This window comes from Ambystoma mexicanum, chromosome 1q (assembly GCF_040938575.1).
Source record: "Ambystoma mexicanum isolate Mex_15411 chromosome 1q, UKY_AmexF1_1, whole genome shotgun sequence".
NCBI classification, from domain to species: Eukaryota; Metazoa; Chordata; class Amphibia; order Caudata; family Ambystomatidae; genus Ambystoma; species Ambystoma mexicanum.
Genome location: NC_090922.1, coordinates 21,954,064 through 21,980,784, shown reverse-complemented (window position 1 = coordinate 21,980,784; position 26,721 = coordinate 21,954,064). Strand labels below are relative to the sequence as shown.

At 47.4% G+C, this 26,721-nt stretch overlaps 1 protein-coding gene across 1 annotated transcript in view; it reads left to right on the top strand.

The window, feature by feature from the left end:
* Positions 1 to 26,721, top strand: part of CASQ1 (calsequestrin 1) — a 200,012-nt gene that overhangs the window by 138,973 nt on the left and 34,318 nt on the right. Inside the window, exons 5-6 of the mRNA XM_069635437.1 lie at positions 1,310 to 1,383; positions 5,037 to 5,167. Coding sequence (XP_069491538.1) covers positions 1,310 to 1,383; positions 5,037 to 5,167 — 205 coding nt within the window. The remainder of the gene's footprint in view (positions 1 to 1,309; positions 1,384 to 5,036; positions 5,168 to 26,721) is intronic.

Sequence of the window (26,721 nt, the reverse complement as noted above, 5' to 3'; positions counted from 1 at the left end):
ACCTAGAGTACTCAGGTCTATGTGTATATTGTGCAGTAAGCATAGGGATATGTGTGCGGATCAGCCCCACACATTTTCTGGAAGTTTATCTATCATCATTCAATTTCATTTAAAATTTCCAAAAAGCCCATGCGAGCGTACAACCACCGTGCGGATGGTCGAATTCCACACATGTGGCTTCCATACTTTAGCAGTCACCAACCGCAAAAGAAGAAGGTAAGTTGAAATCTCTCCAGGCAGAGACAGAGCGAGAGGCAGTTACAGGAATAGATAAGGTTGTACATTGCTAACTTGTTGGCAAGGCCAACAATACATTCCATCATCTTGTCAGAGAACTACAGAGGTATTTTGCAGAGGATTGAGGATGATAGAGACGGGTGTAGGCAAGCCGTTGAAGTACTTTCTAAGCACATTCGCAAAGTTTCCTTTGCTATTTTGTGCAACAGCAGTTGCACTTTAGCAGAAGCAGACAAGCATGTACGATAAGAGGAATCAACAGTTTTCGCCATAGCTTTCCAATATAGAAACTGAACATTTGAGTAAAGAACATGTCTGCCAGTGTTTTAGTGTGGTGTTGACACGCAATGGCTAAACCGTTTCAAAGTGTGTGTGCTCTTGTGTGCGTCACCATTGACCCACCATTAGAAATGCTGACCAGGCTTTGGGAACACGTGACCCACCATTAGAAATGCTGACCAGGCTTTGGGAACACGTGAACCACCATTAGAAATGATCAGATGCTCAATCTGAGCCCAGTGTGTGCCTGAGTATCTAGGCGCTCTGATCTTGGGTGACAAACCTACCTGCTGCTGTGCCCTTCCAGGCCCAGTGGGGCCCCTAGCCAACACCAGCATTGCACTGGACATTAGCCTACACTAGTGGCGATGTTGCTTTGAGTGCTGTTTACAGGAAAACACCTCTGCCATGAGCAGTATGTAGTCTGGTGTGAATGGCTTGCACCAGGCATGCATACCCCATGCTCCGTTCGCTAGCAAGGGGCCCTCCCAATGCGTATCTCTTCATGCAGTGCTCGTGATTCAGAGTTTGTCTTATAGCTCTGAACAATGTTTGTACCCACATTGGGGTGGAAAGTGGTATTACCCCTTAATGTAGCGTTCAATGTTTACACCAGTCATAACCACAGAGCTGACCGCTATTTTGTTGGCTTATTCCACAAGGTCCCAATATGTGATTATTACTGATATGGTATGATATGATAAGTCATTTATAATGCGCCTGTACATGTTTAGCTTGTAAATCTATTATTTGGTGTTGAGTTTAATGGATTCCATTTCGTGTCCCTTTATAGATTACAAGGCATTTGAAGACGCCGCAGAAGAATTCCACCCCTTCATCCCATTTTTTGCAACGTTTGACAGCAAGGTGGGTGCAGTCTGGACGCCACGCAGAAGGAGTCTAGTCCATTGAGTGCAAAGAAGAGGGTTCATGCGCTAGGCGGTATAGTTAAGGTCCCACACTGCGGAGCTTGGCAATAATTAAACATGTGTGAATATAAAGCAGTGAAGTGCTGTCTGTGTGCACGTTGGCATGGCTACCAGGCTGGCATCGGATACAGATTTCAAATACTAATAGCAGTGTGATTCCTGACCTGGCCCACTTCTCACCTCAGTCTAAAGAGACGCTTTGCCAAACCTCAAGATGCCTGTCACTGCATAGGCTGCTGGTGACAGCAGAGGCGTTGCTAGGGCGGGGCTGAGGGGGCTATAGCCCCGGGTATTTTGGTTGTCGCCCCAGATGGAAGATCAGGGGATACAACCAAAAAGGCTAGCTAGCGCCGAGTCCTGACAGTCCGGACACTAGCGTAGCCCCGGATCGTTTACAGACCCAGCAATACCCCTGGTGACAGCTCTTCCTGTCGGGCTGCCGCACGACCCTTCCACGCCCCTAAGCAGCCACCTTACAAAGAAGCAGCCATGAGCAGAAACCCGAGGTACTGCAAGAAAGTCAGGAGTAAACCAGAGTCGCTCATAATAACTGCTTTGTGAATCAAAAGCCCTCCCCAGCTTTAAATCACAAGTAAGTCAAAATATTTGTGAAACAGTCCGACGTGTCCACTAAGATCCAAGTGCCCACAGGCCATTCAGCCGAGAGTGTGTAGTCTATGAGCAGCGGCTGCAAGGGCGTGTCAACCAGGTGAACAGTCAATCTTGGTTAAAGGAACAGCACATGGTCTTGCTGAGGCGATGATTGGCTAACTCCTGTTGTTCGATGCTCGCTTCCAAGTCCACATGGGTTTCTTTCTCAGGCAGAACATGTCGAGCAACGCAAGGGCAATCTCCCACTGGTGGCAGTTGTACCCTTGTGATGAAAAGCCTTAGTTAAAAGCACACAACGTACCACGATAACTTAACAAAATGCAGTGGAGCACAGAAGGTTATTGGATTTGAAAAGTATATGTGTTCCCTAGGCACCCTGCCATGCACAGACAAAGTCCTTGTGGACACTATGGGCCTGTTTTACAATGGAGCAGTTATATTGAGAAACGCTTTGTAAACCAGGGCATATGGCGATAGCAATGCTGTGCTGTGCATAGGCTCATTCTTGGAGATCTCAGATGTCCCCATGTTCTCATTATTCCTTTGCATTCTTTTACTTGTGCTTCTCTCTGGTGACGTCATGTTGCATCTTTATACAATTGCAACTCTGCATGTATATTGGCTTTGCGTTCTTCTCTGGAACAAGCACAATAGCTGTAAAAAAGGTTAAGCATAAAGAAAAAATGCAAATGGATGAGGGTACGGTGGCTTGTCCTCATTATTAAGAAAAAGTGATGCTAGGGCATAGATACAAATGCAGTCGATGGAAATGCTTCAAGGTGTAAAGCTGCAGATGCAAAGAAATTGAATCATTTGCCCTTATACACGCAACACTACAAACACCAGAATGCACTACGAAAGTGCAGACTCTGTTTACTGCTCACACTTGATATGCGATCACATGACAGTCACCTGCTTCAGTAGTAGAGTATACACTGGCTAGTGTTCAGGTCCTCGCAGCTAGTCCCACACATAGAGCAGAGTTCATCCTTAAAGATACCCCCACAGAACACACAGTATGCTGTGCATCCTACAACCATCATCTCCAATTGTCGTAAAGTATAGGAGTATGTTGAAAAAGAAAAAATGTGTCCTTAGGTTTAGAGTCGACCCCTGTTAAATAGGAGATCATAGCATTGCTTTCAATGTTGCACTAACTCAAGTAAGTCGTCATCGCCGTCTACATATTTTGGACTACAACTCCCATGATTCTTCACCACTAACTAGGCTGGCTAGGGATGACAGGAGTTGAACTGCCAAACATCTGGCAGGCCAGATAGAGAGAACCCATAAGAGCATATCCTACTGACTGCTAATGTCAGACAGGGATGTCTTCTAGTTTTGAATTGTGGTTCACTGATCACTGACTGACTTACTGCCACTTGCTTATGAATGGTCCATTGCATCATAATGACAGCTAGTGTCAGAAAGTGATGCCCTTTATTACGGCGACTGATTGGTGCGTTGTGTATTCGATGGCAATATATATCCCTAGGTGGCCTTAGCATGCCCCATCATTAAAGAAAAACAACCTGTAATTGCAGGATTGAGCCATTTTATTTTTATCCAGGGAGGCCGGGGGTAGGGGGGGGCTTTTTTCCATTGCCCTTATGTTTTTTTTTTTTTTTGGCAGACTGAGATGGTTTAAAATATATATGTCTGGAAATGTGGGTTTTGGGGGAACACTATGGATCACTTCAGCTGTGTCATCTTGCTGATTGCCGCTACCGAGGCAGGATTTCATTTCCGCTCACATCACTGCGGAAGTTACTGCAGGAGTAACTTCCACACATCCCAGAGACGGACAAACACGTTACTTTGCTCAGTGTATGGGATCGGTGCCCATCTTTCACAAGAACGCAGCCAGCTGGTCAGACGCCAAAGACCCGGGGACCCAACACCACACTGCAGAAGGGGAGTCTGTGGAATCCCGCCATTTTGAGTGTTATCTAGGGACCCTTAGGGCCTGATTTACAAACAGGTTTTCAATGGGACTTCCTGTGTTAAAACCTGTTTGAAAATCAGGATCCCAATATGTTGCGTAGCATCACCATTTTGCGACAGATTGTCCCATTCCCCTTCCCAATTGAGCTCTTAGAGGCTGCCTCACATTATAACAGTAAGAAACAAATCCCGTAAGTAATAAGCGACCGTTGCAGGTTGCTTAGTAACGTCTAACATAAAGGCATCTTTTCTAATTTTAGTCGTGACCTAATGAACTTTCATCACCTTAAATAAGTCTCTTTCTCCCGTTTTTATGGCGTCTAAAACCACAGCTCTTTGCCCTCTCCATCCCCGTGTCCTTTACTCGTTCACTCCTACGGCATACATCCCCTAAACCTCTACTGTCTTTGCCCACCTGTTCCTGTACCTTTTTGCATTGCAGTTTACTGATGAATACCCCCTTAATTTGCCACAGTGATGCAACTACCACTGCGTTTATTGCCGAGGCCCCGTGCACTATGAGATGACGCCATTGCCTCTACCTCGACGCTACGGCATCAGGCTGCCTGCCAGTATCTGCTTGGAGTGTCTGCTGGGGGATCCGTCTCACGGCACCGTCGCCGTGTCCACTGCTTATTTAGGGAATGTCCTTTTCAGTTAGTGTCTGTGCAGCTCTCACTTTCATCCATTCATGTCTGCATTTGTTGCTCCTCCTCCTCTGCTTGGAGTGTCTGCTGGGGGATCTGTCTCATGGCACCGCAGCGGCGCCGTCGTGTCCACTGCTTATTTAGGGAATGTCCTTTTCTGTTAGTGTCTGTGCAGCTCTCACTTTCATCCATTCATGTCTGCATTTGTTGCTCCTCCTCCTCTGCTTGGAGTGTCTGCTGGGGGATCTGTCTCATGGCACCGCAGCGGCGCCGCCGTGTCCACTGCTTATTTAGGGAATGTCATTTTTAGTTGGTGTCTGTGCTTCTCTCACTTTCATCCATTCATGTCTGCATGTGTTGCTCCTCCTCCTCTCTGCCCCGGATGTAGGTTGCCAAGAAGCTGACCCTGAAGCTGAATGAAATTGACTACTACGAGCCCTTCCATGATGAGCCCATCACCATCCCCAACAAGCCCAACAGTGAGAAGGAGATTGTCGACTTCCTCGAGCACCACAAGAGGTAGATAACTGGCCCACGAGGCGCGGAGGTTAAGCGGGGATTCTAGGCTGCTGCTGAAAATATATGTGTATTGTTTGGGGCGGGCGGGGGGGGGTGCGGATGCACAGAGTCATTGATGGTATATGCCTCACTGGGCTCACACAGCCTTTATATCAATTTGCTAATTATCCTACCGTTCTCTCTCGTTTGTTGAGCAAATGATTGACAGCAGGGGTCATTTAAGATGTGGTCAGCCAGAGAGTTTAAGTTCACTATCTCTGAAGCCAGACATGACACAACTGTTTAGTATTTGAAAAAAAACCCTTCCCTAGTAAAAACACAAATGGAGAGGGGGCACTGTTGAGCAACTAAGGAGGTGCTCAGGAGCCCGCCATTTAATCCTGCTCAAATATCCTTAGAGATCAAGCTCCCATTGCTGATACACAGCCACATGGTTATCCGAACTCCTGTGCCATGCGATATAGCGAGGGAAATCACTGCATACGTGCGCCTGTGATGATATAGGAACAATACCTGTGCTCCACCAAAGCTGCTAACATGGACCAGAGAGCTGCCTCCTGAGTCCTGGGCAGCAAGAGGGGTGAAGCCGCAGTATCCCATTGGATGGTGGCGGCAGACCTGCTCACTGTAGCGAAGAAGCCTGCACTGCCGTGACTCACGCCCCGCTCCGAGCTTCTTCAGCAAAGAGCACCGCAGACCACAGGCACCCAGAGGTGCAGTACTGGCTGTGTCAGTGCAGCGATCCAGCTGCAATTGGGGAGTGAAGGGATCAAAGATCAAGGGACCCACCAGTGAAGTGTTTGGGTGTGGCGAAAGTGGAATCCGACCTCACCAGAGAGGGTCATTGGCTGCACCGGAGTACACCCACGGGACCGGATTTCAGAGAAGTAGCATCACCAGGCCTCTCCCGGGTCTGAAAACCATCACCCACTTCATGTGGCAAAAAGTAAGTAGCCCACAGCCTTGAGTTGCCCTGCTCCAACGAATTTAGAGCAGACCTCCACCCAAAACACCAGACAAGCTTCAATAAATGATTGACTGATCTAGGCTCCGACCCTGTCCCTGATCAAACTTAGTCTCTTGGCAATAGCAACTTACATCAAAACCATCACAGCTGCAAAAAGTAAGACGAAACAGGAAGGCCATCCAGGAGGCCGGATGGTAATAGAAAGCGCCCTAAAATTAATTCTCACCAGGGCATTTCCACTACCCCTTTGTGCATGGGGACCACCGTTGCCCATCCATCTCATGATGGAAGGAAAGTCAGGTTCATCTAAGAAACAGACCAAGATGGGTGTCTTTGCTTATAAAACCCCTTTGCACACTCACCGGGTGAAACGGGTGATCACTGTTAACGAGTCGGGTGAGCTTGCCCCTACCGGTGCAGTTGCTGCTTCCCTGAGTGACTTGCAGAAGAGATTAGGCTCAATCGACAACCTCACTACTAAAGATTAATCATCTAACTCCAACATCGAGAAAGGATGCTCCAGAGTAGCTGAAGCAGAGAAGCTCTATCCCAGTCAGAAGATGTCACCTGACAGCTACAGTCCTCTCTTACAGCATTCAAGGCAGAGCTTAGGCAGGTGCCGGCCAAAAGTCGCCCCCTCGCCTCAAAAAAGTAACCTACCCCTCACCTCACGACCCTTGACCTCTGATGACATCACCAGAAGTGATGTCATTTGACCCCTACCCCAAAGTGACATCATGGGAAGCGATGAAACATGACCTTTCACCCCTTGACAAAACAGGAAGTGGCATCAAATAGAATTGTTCGTAAGTACACTAAATTACTGTGAATCCAAGCAGACGTCAAAGGCCAAATGATAATATGTTATTGTATAGCACTTATGCTAAAGATTTTTTTTATAGAACAAATATGCATACAATATCACCCAACCTGTGTTGGTACTCATTTATCTACCTCAGAAGGATGAAAGGCTTTTTGAAAAAAAACAAATTGTTCAAAAAAAAAAAGAAATCCATTTCTTTTCTCGAAACCGGCCCAGGCACAGCCAAAAACCAGGCCCCCACTCCACAGGGACGATTTTGGCCCGGCCACGGGCCGATCCGACCCTGATCTCGAATACCGTTCTGGACAAAACTATCTCCGGATAATTGCTCTTTCATAAACTACCCCGACAGATCCGTGAGAGTGTTTCTGGAGAGAAATCTATTGCCAGTACTTGGAGACCCAGTGTTTTCAGCTCACTTTCAAATTAAGCGAACACACAGAGCTCCTGGCCCATGGCCAGTGCGGGACTACCACCTTGCGCAATCATTGCAAGGGGTTACAGCTACCTCAAGCAAAAACAATATATATTTGGAAGGAAAGGATTCAGTGCAACATGGGTCCAGTTCCTTTTCCAGTGCTTAGAAGCAGGAGGAGGTTGGCATTAAAGATATAGAGGACCAAGGAAAATAATAAAAGGGGCCTTTTCAAGGGGTGATGTCATGGAGCTGCTGCTGCTTACATTTTAAAATAAAAACCTGCAAACACTGTGACCTGCAGCACACCCTTTCCCTCTATCCAGCAGAAAAAACGGTGGTTACTTACCAAGTAAGCAAAGGAGAAAGGTGATGGCTGGAAGGTTTCAAATCATTCATAGCCACTGCCACAGCTCTGGGCAACCCTACAGACCACCGTTTTTCTGGTTGCACTTGTGTTGGTCAGTTGCTGTTTCCAGTCTGTGGCCAGACACTTGGCAGACACTGGATGTCTGCGCTTTGGGGTTTAGGCCTCCTGAAGATACTCTGTCAGTTTAGCCTGAGTGATGTACAATAGGCCAGGTTGTTGTGTTGGACGTCTGATTACATTCACAGTAATTTGGTAATATGGGCATATACACACTGATATTATAACACTACATGTGGTGATCCATCCTTGTATGAAATGTACGTCACATAACAGTGATATCGTAACCATAGTTTCCCTGTTTTGTCACAGGGTGAAAGTTTGTGTGCCGTCACTTCCTGTGATGTCACTTGGGGGTGAGATCACATGACATAACTTCCTGTGATGTCATCAGATGTCATGGGTCATGTGATGTCACTTCCGCTAACCGTGGCCTTTTTGTGAAATGACGTCCCTGCTCGGGAGACATAGTCACTACCATATTTATTTTTCCAATTCAGAAGCTCTTCAAATGTATGTGGCCAAACTGTTAACAATATTCCACTATGAACGAATTCTTGCAAATATCGTATTCTTGCTTTTTAGGTAACAACGTGATTTAATGTGCTAATGTAGCTGTCCATTTTGAGGGTTTTACACCCCATGTCATGGTGTGGAACCTGTCTGGGCTTGGGGTGGGGGCATAGAGAAAACATAAGAACCTGCTTCACAAGGCCGAATCGGGTCAACATACTGCAGGTCTTTAAGCCAAAACGAGAGCTGCGCCATTGCGAATAGGATCTGAAACCGGTTTCATCCAGTCCATGCCAGTGCTTTAGAAGAGCCTTGATGTGATATGATTGTTTATTTATAAAGCGCTTAATACTTAGAGGTTTCTAAGCGCGGACCCAGGTATCGAACCTGTGTTGGCTCCGTGTCGTCTTGCTTCCAAGGCAAGCACGTTGCCCCTGAGCTATCCTCCCGAGACTTTATTGGTGAAAGCTTCATATGCAGGAGAAAGACAGAGCAGGCGAACTCTCCCCTGTTTTAGCCATGGAGGGTTCCAGGTGCTAACAAACATTTGGGGAAGTTGGGTAGTTCTGCAGGTCTGGAGCCTCTGCAAAGACACGCTTCATATCTCCCCCACACAGGAAGCATGTCCCCCAATGCATGCTTCAGCTTTAATCGAGGAGATCGTTTTTCAGCAAGCTTTTTTGAGAGTCCTCCAATGTTGAAAGCCAAACGCACTCAACTCAGGTGGCCCGGCCAGGGATGTTCATACAGACTAATGAAGCCGGGCACAATCTGTCAAGGCGGTGACGATGATGAAGCAGAGGACTAGCGCAAGAAGACCACCACTGCACTCCCCAGCTGGGTGCCTTTGACTAAAGCTGCAAAGGCGAAACCTTCTCAAACCTGACAACTGCCTCCAACTGTTCTGTTTCTATGGCAGCAGAGAGAAAAAATCCTGCTGCCATAGAAACGTGACATCCAATTGGCCCAACATATTATGTTCTGAAAAGCGCTCCTTGTATCTCTCCTGCCATTTCCGACTGATAATTTCCTTTGACATTCTTAAAGGCATCCAGCACTTTAGCAGACCCAACAACTACCAGTAGGACCGTTCGTGGGGGTTGGGGGGTTTACAATAATTTGCAGAGTGGCCCCCAAATTTCCATTCTTAGGGTTCGTGCTAAGCATTTATCATTTTCCATAGGTCACCAACTCATTTCATCGCATGCAATCTAAAACCAAGATAGCATGTCCTGCCCGTGTAATGACAGCACTTAGAAGCCCTAACATGAAATTGCAGCAATGTTCTCATCTTTTCCAAGGCGCAAAAAGGCAAGATCTGTGAAGAGTATAAGAGTTTTGACCGTCTTTCGTGAAGATGTCCGCTTACAGCAGATATGACCAATGCTAAGAATCCAACCTTTTCATCATTCACAGACCCCTGCACTAGGCCGCTCTCTACCAATCCATGTGGACTGAGCTGCGGGTGTGACTCCACTTCCAAGCAGAGAGGCGTCCACAGTGAAGAAAACACGAGTGCAGTTGACAACGGCAATCCACTCTGCACACTACTTGCCAATAGACAACGAAAAGCAAGGCAAGGCGGGTTTATAAGAGTACAGGCACAACGCCATAGGGCTTCTGTGGAGAAGGCACTGAATCCCCAGATCTGCTGCGTCCATCGCCAGTCAGTCTTTGGCAGGAGTGGAATCTCCTTGCGATGAACATGAGCACAGGAAGCTGCAGGGAGCAAAGATCAGCAATGGGTGTACATTGGAGTTGCATTTGGTGGCAGGCTATTGGAAGTTGGGAGTGTCTAAAACAGAATAAGTAGTCTCCGCTCATTCTAAGTATGGCCATACTCCAAGAATGCCGGTAGTGGCCACGGATCCCCCGGCAGGCCTGACCTGCTGGGTTTTCAGGCCCTTACCGGCATGTCTCTGACTGAAGCATGGGCACCGTTGGCAATCGTTGGCAACAGTGCCTGTGCTTCAATGACCCCATTCCCATGGAGACCTACGGTACTCCGTGGAAATGGGGACTAATGCTTACCGCCACCGCTTGATATATCCCGGTGGAATCGGGATATCAGGCGGCAGTAAGGTTGTTAAGGTTGCTGGTACCTGCCGCCCATTGGCGGGTTTTACTGGCAACCCCAAAACTCGTATTGATGTAAGTAGAATATTTTGCCTGTGATAATGTGAGTGCACCTGTCTGTATGGAAAGATAGAGTAAAGGTAGAAAATGGCTTTTGAGCTCATCTAACATGCCAATGGCTCGCCCATTTTTTATCGCCTGCCTCCCCCCAGCCAGCGTCCTCTTCAAATGCGAGGGACACCCTTGCAACCCTTGTTCTCCCACCGGGTCCACTCACTTCCGCTACTGCACCCCCACCCTCCCACTACCTCCAGCCCCACCCCACCCTCTACTCAGCCTAACCTCCACCCCCAACCTCACTGCCCGCCCCACCTACTCCTTAGCTGCTCACTCTGCCACCGCTAGGGCCCCTGCACGTTCTGCCGACTTTCATGGAATGCTCATCCAAACACGCTGTGTTCAGGGAAGGCGGTCTGGCGGGCAGCAGTGTTCCATGAAAGTGGGCAGAAAGTGGACAGTTTGTATTCTAGTAACAACGGCATAAGAAACACTTGTGTACTGGCGCGTTATAAATGACTTATCCTATCATATCATAAGCTAAAGATGGGTCTGCTACAGGAGCAAGGGAATGGGCCAAAGCAATCTCGGCTACATAAGCAAGGGTATAAGCTAAAGATGGGTCTGCTACAGGAGCAAGGGAATGAGCCAAAGCAATCTCGGCTACATAAGCAAGGGTATAAGCTAAAGCTGGGTCTGCTACAGGAGTAAGGACATGAGCTAAAGCTGGGTCTGCTACAGGAGCAAGGGAATGGGCCAAAGCAATCTCGGCTACATGAGCAAGGGTATAAGCTAAAGCTGGGTCTGCTACAGGAGTAAGGACATGAGCTAAAGCTGGGTCTGCTACAGGAGTAAGGGCATGAGCAAAACCAATCTCAGCTACATGAACAATGGTATGAGCTAGAGCAGGGTCTCCTCCACTGAGAGAGGCATCTACTAAAAGTAGGGTCTGGCCCAGTTATATACACAAAAGCATGGCCTACTTCTATAACCGTGACAGTTTTTTTAAACCAAAGAGTCTATGTTATGATGGGATCGCCTGGTGGGGCGATTAGTCAGTTACAATGCTGAAAATGGAGGTAGCAGTGTTGCAATGATATGATATGATATGATATGGCATTTATAACGCGCCTATACATAAGTGTTTCAAGGCGCAACGAGGCAAGGGAAGGGAACAGAGGGAAGACAGAGACAGCGATCTTACTAGGCCAGGTGAAATTGAGATCGCGCAATTGCAGGGGAGGAGGGGTGCAAGGGAAAGGGGAGGGGAAGTGCAGTACATAGGATACACAGCAATAAATAAAACAATAAAGAACAATAAATAAGAACTGCGGCCAGCTGGTGGCAGGTGCAAGGGTAAGTGCAGACATCAGGTGTCAAGTGCTGGTAGGGGTGCTATAGGGATACAGAAACAGTCCCAGAGTGCAAGGGAGGCCAAGGGGGTAGTGCAGGAGTGGAACTGGCGGGGAGGGGACCTGGGCCCATGAATAGAGGGTATCCAGGTGACCAATGCGGTTTCAGCAAGGAGTTCAGGAGGGGAGAGGAGGAGAGAAAGCAGAAGCAAAGTGGAAGGTTTTAAGGTGCTTCCGGAACTAGAGATGGGTCTCCTCAATTTTCAGAGAGGCAGGGAGGCTGTTCCAGAGGGAGGCCCCAGCCGAAGAAAGAGATCTACCACCAACTCGTTGCTTGGAGAAGCGAATGACCCTGAGAGAGTTGGAGGTGGATGAGCGAAGAGCTCGAGAAGGAAGATATTTAGGAATAGAGAGTTAAAGATATTGAGGCCCTAGGCCCCAGGCCCCAGAAGGCCCTGTGGACAATTCAGAGGGTTTTGAACTTAATCCGTACAGCCACTGGGAGCCAGTGCAGAGATTTCAGTCCTGGAGAGATACAATCCCTGGGCTTGAGGCCAAAGACAAGTCATGCAGTCCTATTTTGGATGAGTTGCAGAGGGCGGACAGTAGAGGCAGGCAGATTTAGAAAGAGGCTGTTGCAGTAATCCAGTCTAGAGCAGACCAGAGCTCTGGAGACAGTGAGCTTCTGGGGGAAGGAGAGGAAAGGAAGAATACTTCTGAGGAGGTGAAGCTAGTAGAGTGACTTCTTAGAGAAGTCGGAGATGTGAGGAGATAAGGAGTGTGTAGAGTTGAAGATGACCCTGAGGTTCTTACTCTCACAGGTGGGAGCAGGAAGAGGGCCAAGGCAGGCCGGCCAGAGAGTGACAGGAAAGGAGGGAGCAGGTGTGCTGATGAGGAGAATCTCTGTCTTACTGCCATTAAGGCAGAGATCATTGGTGGCACATCGCTCCTGGATAGCAGACAGTCAGAGATGAGAGAAGGAGAGGAGGTGGCTGAAGGGAGCCTGAAAATGAGTTGAGTGTCATCCGCATAGCACTGGAAGTTGGGACAGAGAGCGGCAATGCAGTGGGCAAGAAGTGCCAGGTATTGGTTAAACAGCCAGGGAGAGAGGTTAGACCCCTGGGGAACACCACAGATAGAGATAGAGATAGAGGAGAGGAATGACCCAAATTGTACCTGGGAGGGTCGATCAGAGAGGAAAGAAGTCAGCCAAGCCAGGGCCTAATCGGTGAAACCCAGTTTATCACAGAGAGGGTTGAGCAGGATAGCATGGTTGACCGTGTCAAAAGCAGAGGAGAGATCAAGTAAGATGAGGACACAGGGGGTGTTGGAATCAAGGTTAGAGAGCAGGTCTTCACAGATGTTCAGCAGAGCAGTTTCCATGCTTCTGGCAGCTCTGAAGCCAGACTGATGGTCATGGAGACAACCAACAGATTCCGTGTGAAGATTAAACTGGGAGATGGCCAGCTTTCCAAGAGTTTGCCCAGTAAAGGAGTAATGGAGATTGGGCGATAGTTAGCCAGGCAGGACGGGTCGGCAGAGGGTTTCTAAAGAAGAGGGTGCCTAAGGGAGTGCTTCATGGGGGAAAGGAAGACTCCAGTGGCAAAGGAGTGGTTGCAGAAGTCAGCCAGAATGGGGGCCAGTGTATCAATGTGGTCCTTGATGGTTTTGGAGGAACAGGGTGAACCTGTTTTGACGAGATTTTCATAGATCAAACCTGTCTAGAAACCTTGTCTGGGAGAAAAGGTGAAAGGCAGAGAAGGAGGGAGGAGAGGTGGCTAAAGAAGGGCCAGAGGTAGAGCAGGGAGTAGAGGGAGAAGGGGGAGAGTAACAGAGAGAGGACAGGGTGTCCTGAGTTTAGAGAGATGAAATGAGAATCCAGAGCCGTGCAGAGGGCCAGGGAGAGGACAGGAGAGGTAGAGACAGCAGCAGGATTGGCCAGCTCCTTGCAGATCTTAAAGAGTTTGGCCGAGTTATTAGATGCAACAGAGACACAGACTTGGATGTGAGCTCTCTTTTTGGTGCGGACAGAGAGCTATTCCATCAAACTTGGGCCTCTCCATCATTAGTGGCCTGCCTACGCAATGTCTGGGTGGCACTGAACTAAAGGACATGTCATTATAAACATAGGACTGGCAGGCTATGATAGTGAATTCTCAAACATGCTCATTTTTCCCAATCAGGTGTTAGCATACTTGACGCTCAGTTATGTGATGCAGCAGACATGCTGTGGGCCGAATGGCTGTGGAGGCCTGGATAATAAAAAATGACTAAATTACCAATGGGGGTCCTGGGAGTCCCTCTGCCAGACATTAGTCCTGGTTACGAGAGACCTCCCCAGAGTCTTTAGCTCACTATCTTTCACAGAGAAGAAATATCCCAAACATATCAGACTTTGTCCTGCCCTGGGGCAATCCAGCACCGAAATGCTAGGCAATTCTCCTCTGAACAAGAGTACCAACAGCATCCCAGACACGTGTTTCGGTCTGGTTGGACCTCATCAGTAGGGAGGAGCTTTGCCTCTCTAAGAATAGTAAGCAAGGGGTCCGTGTTTTATGAGGGTTTCCGTGTTTCATGAAAGTCTGGTCTTACCATGATTTCTCACCCTTCAGGAACGGACCATGAGAAGCGGGAGCAAGCTCTGCGCCTGCGCACACCCCAGCCTCTGAATCATCGTTTCCACAGTTCCGCTCCAGTCACAGATCTGTGCCTCCCAATGGCGGGAAGCCTTTCTTCTTGACTACAGTCGATATCAATTCTTAGAGGTGCAGGAACACTTTGCTGCTGTGCAACCGGGAGACAACACCGTTCCTTTCACTCGAGTTCATCAACCACTGAGTCTTTCGAGCAAGGCAGCCGTTCCATGTTATTTGAGTATTAGTTCGCAGTGTGCGGTTCATTAAGTGCGCCATCGTTATTTCGGCATTGCGGAGCATGTTGACTGTATTCCAATTTTTACAGTAAACAAAAAAAAAGGAGTGAACCTTCCCTTCTCGTGTAGGTTTCAAAATGCTCAGTGGAAGCTAATACTATCATCGGGCCCCCAAACAGAGCAAGCAGCATGTTCCTCATCTAATACTATGCCAAGAGCAAAGTCTTCACAAAGGTCACTTTACCCTTTGCCTTGCCCTCCCGGCGGCTCCCGCTGTGAACAGCGTTACAGGGCTAGACCCGCTATATAGTGTCTGAGAAAGTACTGAGTTACTGGAAAATCTAATAGCGTTTAAAATGTGTGACACATTTCAACAATTTTATTTGGTTCCATGTAATAATGTCGCCACAGAAATCTCACCAGGCAAAAATATCGCCGAAAAATGGTCGTTTTTTGTGGCGACATTATTGCATGGAACATGCGGGGGACACCCCCGCAACCCCTAAACTTTTTTTTTTTTAAATTTTTTTTTTGCCTCTGTCCCCATATATATGGTCACCCAAATAATATCGCCATGACATTTTCCCGGCAATATTATTTACGGCGACCATATATATGGCGATATTATTACCTGATACCTTTTATTTATCTCAAGTGATATTTGAAAGGATGTTGACAAGCTCAACATGTCAATTAAGGGAGACTATTCAGTGGCAAAAACATACATGCATAGATGCCCTATTCCATTTGGGAGATGCTTTTGCGTTCCTAGTTTTAATTTTGCATTCTGGAAGTTGCAATCTTGGGTTTATAATGGGAAAACCCAGGACTTCAAGTCCCAAAATGCAGACTTGCAACCAGAACTGGAATAGCATCTCCCGAAGGGAATGAGGCGTATTGGCATGTATGCAAAAGAGAGGTGTGCTCTTGTTCAGTGATGCTCTTGGGAGAGGGTAGGGGGAAGTGCGGTCAGGACCAGTAGGGCTCTGGGTAAGTGTGACCAGCTCAGCGTGTGTGTGCATCAGGCCAGGCGACAGTGCAAGGAGGACTGGACATAGAGGAGCCTGGTACCCAGTGAGACTCTGATGGTACCAAGCAACCAGTCGGCGCATCAGACAGGAAGGTTAGAAGGGGAGCGAGAGAGAGAAGGCAGAGGAGAAAAAGACGGCCTTGAGCTGCTCCCGGAACTTCAGGCAGTCCGGCTCAAGTCTGAGGGAGGCCATTCCAGAGGGAGGCACCTGCAGAGGAGAGAGATCTACCCCCACTCTATATCTGGAGAAGCATAGAGAGTTGGAGGACCCTATGCGCAGGGCTCGATAAGGAAGCTACTTAGTCAGATAGAGTTGGATGTAGTGCGGGCCCGGCCCCAGAAAGCCTTGAGGACAATGCAGAGGGTCTTGAACTTGATCCTTGCAGCCACCGGGAGCCAGTGGAGAGATTTCAGGGATGGAAATATACGGTCCCTGGGCTTGGGGCCAAGGATAAGCCTCACAGTCCTGTTCTGGATTAGTTGCAGAGGCCGCAGAGTGGGTAGAGGCAGGAAAATTGAGAAAGAGGCTGTTGCAGTAATGCATCCTGGACAGAACTGGAGACAGTGAGCCTCTGTGGGAAAGTGGAAAAAGGTAGAATATCTCTGAGGAGGTGCAGCTGGAAGTGGGCCTTTTTGACAAGGTCTGTGATGTGAGGAGAGAAGGAGAAAGTAGAATCAAAGATGACACCAAGGTTTTTTGCCTCACAGGAAGGTGAGGGCAGATGGCCCAAGGAGGGCTGCCAGAGTGAGAAAGGGAAAACGAAAGCAGAGGTCCCAATGAGAAGGATCTCCGTTTTACTGGCATTAAGGTAGAGATCATTGGAGGACCACCAATCCTGATTCGATGGATAGACAGTGAGAAATGAGTCAGACAGGAGAGGTGGCTGAGGGAAGTCTGAAAGAGAGCTGAGTGTCATTCGCCGCATAACACTGAAAGTTGGAGAAGGTGGAGATCAGGTGGGCCAAAGGGGCCAGATAGACATTGAAGAGCCAGGTTGAGAGGATCGAGCTCTGGGGGACACCCCTCTCAGGAGGTGAGTATTATGCACTCATCAAGCGCTTAGATCGCCTGTGAAAAGTAGCACTGCTCCTTGTACATAGATGGAATCCAGGAATTAGACATTGTTTTTTGTACAGCTAACCCATTTCTCCCCTCGCACACTGCACCTTCAAAATTTAGCGGAAGTCACATTCTCACTCCACACACCCTGCACTCACACATAACACAAACACTATTGCACATCACCTCTGCCATAAGAATGAAGCTACTTTAAACAACAACAATTCAAATTGCAGTTTCCCAGATCACTCTCTATCATCTTAAACACAATCCCTCCCTTTAGTCTATAATATACCTCTGCTGCACCCATTAACACCCCATTTTGACATGGGTGACTACCAGAGTCGTGGCCACCCTCACATAACTTTAATAGCTGAAATGCACACAGGCATAATAGCACCCCCCACCCAAATTCTCCCAAATTATTTGACTACCGTTCCTCTGAAGGTGTTCAACCAAAAGCATGTTTGGACCATAATTACGGTGAAAGGCGCTATAAAAAATGAATGCAAGGCATGGTGAATGCAGCAGGACTCATTCTACACTCATGCAAATGCTGACAAATAACCCCAGCTCTCTACCAGTTCCACTGTCTCTCCATACCGAGAGGATTGCTTCCAAATCACTTTGCATTGCATGCGAGGCCATTCCCCACAAACCCCTATCCTACCTCCACTCCACAACAAACACAAACCATTCAGCCACACACGCACTAGACAAGCCAGTTTACACCTAAAAACAGGCCTTTTCCCAATGGGCACCCGGAGCCTGGAATGCCCTCGTACGCCACATGCGAGCCACCCTTTCCATCCTCACCTTCCATAAAATCCTTTTTTCCTAGCACTTTACCCAGCCAGATCCCCCCCCCCGCTATAGCATATCTATCCCAATCTTCTTTTTCACCTCCCCCCTTTGAACTTCATACAGTGCTCCAAGATCATGTTAAAATGGGCAGTCTTGTGTAAACGTTTAAATAAATAAATATGAAGAAGACAGCTGGCCTCTGACTTGTTGGGATTGGATGAGTGCAGAGTCTCAGAAGGTAGGCCGATTCTGGATAGTTTATCTCCGTTGGCTTTGAGCCCTGGCAATGGCATTCTGGCTGGCTGCCTCCCACAGGGCGGCTTTAGTAGCAGCTCCAGCGAGGTGTGGCGAAGTGGATAGGCGATGCCCTTCTTTGAGATGGGCTGAACATTTCTATGTGTTTGTAGACTTGGCCATAAAGAACATATATCTCGCTCCCTACTTAAACCCCAGGCAAGTAGCAGTAGGTGTGTTGGTTTCTGACGGTTCTTTCCTGTAGGCATCAGCTGCCCCTGAGCAGAGGGGCATTTCCTTCCACTTCCTGGTTCCGCAGTCACATCGCTAGGGGGAGGACACATGGGGGAGCAGATCACCCAGTCTTAGGTTAGATGGGTGCGGAGGATGTGTGGACCGAGCTGTTGGGGAGGAGCCACTCCTTGAAGAGGAAGGTCTTGAGCTCGGGCAGAAATATCGAGGCGAGGGTCTGAGTCTGGTGTTGGCGGGGAGGAGGTTCCACAATAGGTTTAAATTGAAGAGGTTTGCACTGTGTTTCCTCAAAACGGCCTGCTCCGTTATTTCCAGATGTTGCAGAATGTGCTTTATGTAGTCATTGAAACTCTCGCGGGATCATGTTTATTGTGGAATAGAGTAAAAATAAAGCGTAGAAAAGTTAGGGCAAAAATTGTGATCATGCTGTTTTCTCTGCTCCACATTTTTGTTCATTTCAATAGCGGCGAGGGGACATGGAATGGAATTACCGTTTTCTCAACCCCCACCCTGTCCACCTGATTTTTATACCAGGAAAAAGCAGGCGTACTCCATAGGAATCTATTGTAAACCCTGCCTGCCATGCCAAAATGCCAGGCAGCGTTTATTAATTTTTCATTACCAGGTGCAAAATCAAAGAAGCAAAGGCGATCATGCTTCATTTTGCAAATGACTAAAATTGCAAGGATGACAAATGTTTGCACCTAAGTGCAAGCGTAATAAGTCCCCTTTTTGCAATGTTGCGCTTCGGAGGACATTTGCCTCTTCTATGTTTGAAGTGCAGTATTACTGGGGTTCAATGCTGCCCAACAATATCACTTTATAACCACATGCACATGGCACTATAGTAAAATTGGTGGTAGTGTTCCTGACTGTCCAACACCTCTTAAAGACCATGTAACTGGTGGGGTGGCAGTCATGTGTCAGGTTCCGCTCAAGCTGCCCCTGAGAGGCATAAGCACTCCCACCGCTGATTTCCCGGTAGGTAAGACGGCTTCATGCACCCTCAGTAAACGCTGCCACAACAACGAATACTCACAACCATCGCCAGATGTTGCCAGCCTTGCAGTGGTGCATCTAAGAGAGTTGGAGATGAGAATCCTGGGCCTTGGCCCTCTTCATGAGGAATGATAGCTTGATTGGGAGGACATGGAGGCTAGACCAGCCGATCATATAAATCAAATGAGTAGGGCTGATAGTTGCTGTGCCTCGGGCCATAAGTTGGGGAGGGTCATTATCCCAAACAATAGTGACTATTCCCAAAGTCTATAGGTTTATTAGCACATGGTGGCAATGGCAATACAGATTCCAGGGATTGTGGTTGTGAAGTGAGCAGCAACAGTTTATTAGCAAGTGAATAAAAGATATACACACACAATTATTAGTAAATAAAATATGGTTCTATTCTGTAATATTTAAACTACAAGGCTGCCTTTATGAGGTAAGCTCTTTAGTTACACACTTTGTTGAAGCACCGGGCCTAATTGAAAGAGCGGAGCAAAGTGACTTTGCACTGCAAAAGTACTCTTTGCACCGCGATAAATGGGCCTAATTCACCAAAAAACGTTCTGTGAATTAGACCCATGGTGTTGTGCCCAGCCTCAAGCATTCACAGTTTCCTAAACTCCTGACACATAGGCAACGAACTTGGAGCCGGCTGGTATTGTATTATGTTTCTTTTTTGCAGTGGAAATGTTCGTTATTTTATGACATATAAACCTCAGCAAGGGATCGGATCACTTTGCTGCAGAAATCTTTCCACGGTAAGGACCTACGTGGAGCCTGAAAAGGAAAATACAGTGGTCACCGGCCTGCCCCTGTGCAATAAAAATACACAAAGGCCCCCCACCGGTCCAATAAGTAAGGGGGCAAGAGTGAAGGGAAGCAGTAACCGCAGAATACGGAACCGCTAAGTGGTTACTTGCGAAAAAGTGACCCATTTCGCTGAGCAAATTAGCCACATGAATACATGCCAAGTTGTTAAAAAAGACTGAGACAGTTCACCAAAAAAAGTGGATGTTGGGCGTCAAACAATCGAGGCAGTTCATTGTATTGCTCAAAGGAGGGCCATATCCACCTGAACTTGTTCAGTTGGCGTCTCGGGCCAGAGACAGGCCTCTCTGTCACATTTCTATTGCACTCGTTGGACGCCTCGTCCTCGGTAGTGGGGTAGTTAGTCGACTTCCAGATTTGCAAGAGAATATCTTAGGGGTGATATGAATCACTTCTGCCCTTCCAACCTGGTAAATTGTAGTCGTTTATCAAGTAACACAAAAAACAGAGCGAGCCAACAGGAAGTGATTAGCAAAAAGCGGCTAGATTTCTTTGAGCAGGCCCCCCTCTACGTTAGAGCGTTCCACCCTCTGAGGCGCAATGCAGAGCCCGTCTCCATTTGAGTAGCAACTCAGACATCCGGTTTGAAAGAGCAGAGGATTCTAGGTGGCTACACCCATATGAGCAGGCGTAGGTCTCAGAGCGGAATGATCACGCAGAGGCAAGCTCTCTGCTCCGCCGGCCGAATACATTCCCATGGGATTTCCGGGATGGGGAGTGGGCACGGTGTGTAGGATCTTCTCCATGCAGGAAATCCACCTGTGGCTTCTGCCACTTCCAATGTTGTCGCAGGTGGAGAGCATACCTGCCTACATTTGAAAATGAAAAACCCAGAGATTTATGCCACGCATAGAGCCACATAAGACTCCGCCCCTTTGCACGCAGCTCCGCCCACACGCCCGACCACATGTCGAAATGTGCAGTTTGCACTTTACAGTGGAATGCAATACATTCAATTAAATTGGCTATTCATAACCACCCACATTGAATAGGACATACAGCATACACCTTCCATAAAATCAATACACACACAAAGCCAAGAGAGGATATTTTCTTCAAATAGTGTTTTTGAAAACTTTTAAATGTGTGCATGTTTTAAACTCCAAGAACTGGAGCCACTGAATGTCAATACTGGAATGGGATCTTCCAGGACCTTCAGTCCCAGCTAAGGACTAATAAACACTCTAATGGCAGACCACAGCATCTTGTGTGTTGCAACCCCCGAAACATTCTGAAACCCTTCCATTAAGAAATCAAGAATTTTAGAATGGCAGAAAGGTGGGTGCCAGGTTCTAGCTCCAATCCATGGTTGGAATGATCATCCAGGGTTAGTGTAAGCCTGGCTAGTGAAAGGAAGCCTGAACCTCGGACTGCTAATGCTGCCTCAACTAAGAGGCCTCTGTAAATGAAAGCTGAAAAAATAAGAAACGCGGAATACATCGCATTGAAAGCAGTATTCCCGCGTTTATTTTGCAAGGCAAACTGGCCAAAAAGAATGAAAGCTTAAGCAAAATACACGCGGTAATACTTTATTTTATGAAATTATTATAGACACATGGTTTATTACAAACCTTTGCCAGGCACAAGATGAACAGTCTATCTATAGTTATAGTTGAGGTTAAAGTGAGAGATTTAGAAGAGTTCTGTTTCGCAATTCTCGAAGAGTTCTGTTTCCCAATACATGCAGTAATACTAATGACACCGGATTGAAATCAGTATTCTCTGTTTATTTTGCTCTAGTCTGCATTCTTTTTGGTCCCGTCCACACCTACACCCGATTGGCTACCGGCAGAGATCTTTTCCAGCCAATCAGATGGAGGATTGGACGGACGTGGAAACTGCAGTAGACCCGGAGAAGAGTCTAAAAACACAGATTCTCTGGGGAAAACCCGGAGCTTAGGCAGGTATGGTGGTGTGGTTAGAATTCATATGGCCTCTGTCTATGTTTTACAACTGTAAGAAGCAGGCAGGCTCTACAGGGATTCATTGAAATGCCGGTCGGTATGCCAGCATTCAAAGGCAGGCATTGCCGCTTCTTCTGAGGTAGGAATCTAAAAAATCATGGTTACCGGTGATCGGACGAATTACAGTGCTTTTTTTTCATCCTACCACGAAAGAATTAAAATTCCACTAAAAGGGCTGCGGCTATGCACTTGTTAGCATGCACTGTCATTCTGTAGAATTTGGACATCAATTGCGAAAATCAGAGGGCAGCAGTGGTTATTTCTTGGGTAGTTGCCAGCGACAACACAAAGGAGGAGGGGTACTGTCTCCCCTCTCAAGTCTCAGGCTGGCAACAGAACCCTGACATTGCATTACTGGTAGCAAAGTAATTTGTTTACTCAGTATAGCCTACGTAAATGTATTGACGCACCACATCCATTATAAAACCAAGCACTTTCGGGTGTGTATGAGGTCATTGCAACAGTGCTCCAAATGCAGTCATACTCTGGTGTTGTCGGCTCTGAGGTTACTACCACCACAGCTGTCATAGAAACCCCAAAGAGCCTACAAGATGTGTGGGGGGATGATGGGAGGAGAGCGCATGCTCACTTCCTTGCAGTGTAGAAGCTTACCCCAGCAGTCCTGAATCAAGGTCAAGGTTTGGTCGGGTCATGGCAACATTTGCAAACACCTGAGCCCCGCCACTTTAAGATGCTCAAACCCTTGTGCCTTATTGGCCATTCTGTAGGCAACGAGTGAAGGGGGACTGTGGACTGAAAGTATATTTACTTTGTACCTATTTGTAAGCATCAGAGTTATGTCTCTGTGGTGTCCTGTTGAGAGACGATCTACCCACAGGAACCGCAAGCGCTCTTAAGAACTAGGGCACCTCTTGTCTACGATTTCTATGGTCACAGGAGGTGGTGGTGTCTACCAACTTCCGCAGGCAATGAATAGCCGCTTTTTATGGTGAAGCGCTAATCACAGATTGTTGATGGACATGCCATAATGACCGCTGCAAACATGAAGATTCAAGTAGTTGCCATAGAAACTGCTGAAACACAACCCTATCGCATGAGCCTCCTGCTGTGCTGCGAGCAAACGAATGTATTTTGTCTGCTAAGCTACTGCCGCAATGACCTCATGTTTTGTTATGACCATACATCAACAGTAGGGTGGGAGGTGCTCCTGTAAGACTCGCTCTCTTTCATGCTGCACGAAATCCCTCCCTTGCGGTGAGGGGGCTTGTTTCGCCAGACGTCTGTTTCCAGTAGGTGGGCTGACCTCATTCTCAATGGACGTGTAGGTATGCACTCTTGGGTTCTGCAGTTTAGCTTCATCGCCACTTTCAAGCTGTATGAGGTCTGCATTGGGTCTATTTGAAGGCAGGAGCTGCACTTTAAGCAACTGTCTTTGGTGCAAGCTACGACCTAGAGTTTGCTGTTATGAGCATAGCAGCAGGTGGAGTAAAACTCAGAATGCATACATTCATCATTAGCAACCGGGCAGGGGGAGCAACCAATCAGGTTGCTTGGATAGCGGGCAGAATCCCATGATCAAAGCCTGCATTCCGCACAACTTGACGGCTGCGTCCCCTGCCCTGCCATCTCCCCCCCACCCACCCTTCCCTTTCAATTTCCCCCTTAATTCCGCCAAGCACCACTTTATTAAAGCAGGGGCAACCCCCTGCTGTCGCCAGTGCCGCTCAGTCTCCCTGCTGCTGGCCACCATGAAATGAAAGAGGGGCTCTGTATGGATCCACGTCTTCCAGATCCATGGCGGCCATCCTAAAGTATTTTCTTTCAATGAACGAGAATACATTTCTCCTTCCGGATTTCAAACCCTGGGTGCTAATATCCATAATCGCCTACTCTATAGGTTTGAATTGGTGGGAACGACCTATAAATCCCACAAATCAAGCCTGCATTCTGAGCAACCTGACAGCTGCTTCTCTCGCCTTCTTCCCCCCAATCTCCCTTCCCTTGTTCTTAATTTCCCCTTCCCTGCCACCCCCACTTAACTGATGGCTTCAGCAGCGGCGGGGGCACCCCCACCACTGCTGCTCTGTCTTCCTTCTGGCTACCATAGAAATGGAAGAGGGGTTCCACTTGGAGTCCAGTCTTCCAGCTCTGTGGCGACCATTTTGACATAGCTATCAGCATCCCGGGTTACCGGTTTAGCAACCCTAGGTGCTAATAGCAATAACCACCTGTTCCACCAGTAGCACCACCGGGAACCCTCGTTAAAGCCCCTGGCTGTTACCACCCGTTCCAGCCCATGGAACAGGTGATTTTTGCTAAATGATTACACAAAGGCAAATGGTATAATGTGTCACTAGATTAACCTCTTCTGTTGCCAGAGCAGAAGCCTTCCATGGTGTGTTGGTGCACACTAGACTTTGCAAGTGTTTCTGCAAGGTTGTTCTAATTGGACATGTCCTCCACAGTCCTCCAATCAAATAAGGAGTAGGTCGGCAGTCACACCCTAAGACTCTTACCTCGCAACTTTACCACTGCACTATAGGAACACTGCCTTTTGTTATCATCTCCCCAGTTGTATCCCTTTGCTAGCTAGGACCACAACAGAAAACTCTTCACTCAATCAACACTACACTATAGAGGATTCCATCTCAAATATATGAACGAGAGGAGTAGCCATTTGCACATTGTCCAAGAGGTCTAACTCTGAGCTAAGATAGGAGCAATTGCTTTTCAGCCATCTTGCTTCTCTCAGTCTGTTGCAAGTTCCAGTTTCGGGCCCACATTTGTGTTGCCCTTAACTGTACTACTTTTTACTATTTACTAGTGCGTCTGGGCATGTGCTCCCAAAACAAAATGTCTGCCTTAACCACACCACGAACACATGAACATAGGTAGCATGTTATCCTTGAAATGAAAAATATTTGAACTCGTTGCAAAACAAGGTAATTTCGCAGTCTTAAGATTCTTGACGAAAAACGTGCTTCCAACTCTTACGACTAGCTTTAAATGTTGGCAGTTCGGGGACTTGGTTTCCATGGCAGCTTGTCTTTATTGGCTTCCTGGTACAGCGCTATTCCTTAAGTGCGTCTCTTATTGTTATTTGTATGATTGCTTTCATTTGTACATATGTGCTCCCCTTTCATTGCTCACGAAGGGGTAATTTGTTTTTGCAATATCCCAGAAACAAAGACCTGTCTACAGAAATTCATCAAATCACTTTTAACCGTTTCATGTCTTGCTTGTCCATCCACGTTTCCCATTGTTGCACAAAGAACTCATTAATGAGTGTGCGTGCGTGTATTTACATATGTGTACCGATAGGTAAGTAGAGAATACACTGTGTGGAAAAAAAAATCCCACAAATGCGGTCATATAACACTAACGAAGAGAAAAATGGATTTCATAAACCAGGTGGACCACGGCATGGTGTCTTGTAAAATTCACAGTAACATTTTGATGTAACGAAGGAACCATAACACTCGTGGCGCATGTTTTTCGATGTTATGCCACACATTAAAAACATCTTCCATTTATTGAAACTGTACATTTCACGGCAGTGAGTTCATACCTGTGAATTGACTACATAATTTGCCGGTTTAACAACATTCATGTGAATGATCAAAAGACAAAACTCTGGGTTTACAACGCCTGATTTACAAGGCGTTTTTCAAAGGGTATTTCCCGTTGGAAAGGCTTTTTGTAAATCAGGCCCTGTTTTTTGTAAAATAGTCAGACTATGAGAGGGTGTGGAGAGGAGGGAGAGGGTGTAATACACATACATTGACCCATCGCAAAACTATATATAGAGAGAGAGAGAGAGGGGGGGGAAAGAGAGAGAGAGAGAGAGAGAGAGAGAGAGCGACATAGAGATAGATAACCTCATTTACAATATTTTTTTTCCAATGGGACGTGTAGACACATTTTTGTATATCAAGTCCAAAGAGTGTGCGTGTGTGTGAGGGAGAGAGTCCTATATAATCTGTGTGTGAGAGGGAGCAAGAGTGTGTGGGTGACGGTCTGACAGAATGAGTATGCTGTAGTAGGGGGAGAGAGAGGGAGTGACATCAAAGCAGAAAAAGATTGAATAGGCGTGTGTGTGATAGGGAGACAGTCAAGCAATGTCTGCGAGTTAGTGAGAGAGTGTGCGTGTGTGTGAGGGAGAGAGTCCGATATAATCTCTGTGTGAGAGGGAGCAAGAGTGTGTGGGTGACGGTCTGACAGAATGAGTATGCTGTAGTAGGGGGAGAGAGAGGGAGTGACATCAAAGCAGAAAAAGATTGAATAGGCGTGTGTGTGATAGGGAGACAGTCAAGCAATGTCTGCGAGTTAGTGAGAGAGTGTGCGTGTGTGTGAGGGAGAGAGTCCGATATAATCTCTGTGTGAGAGGGAGCAAGAGTGTGTGGGTGACGGTCTGACAGAATGAGTATGCTGTAGTAGGGGGAGAGAGAGGGAGTGACATCAAAGCAGAAAAAGATTGAATAGGCGTGTGTGTGACAGGGAGACAGTCAAGCAATGTCTGCGTGTTAGTGAGAGAGTGTGCGTGTGTGTGAGGGAGAGAGTCCTATATAATCTGTGTGTGAGAGGGAGCAAGAGTGTGTGGGTGACGGTCTGACAGAATGAGTATGCTGTAGTAGGGGGAGAGAGAGGAAGTGACATCAAAGCAGAAAAAGATTGAATAGGCGTGTGTGTGACAGGGAGATAGTCAAGCAATGTCTGCGTGTTAGTGAGAGAGTGTGCGTGTGTGTGAGGGAGAGAGTCCTATATAATCTGTGTGTGAGAGGGAGCAAGAGTGTGTGGGTGACGGTCTGACAGAATGAGTATGCTGTAGTAGGGGGAGAGAGAGGGAGTGACATCAAAGCAGAAAAAGATTGAATAGGCGTGTGTGTGATAGGGAGACAGTCAAGCAATGTCTGC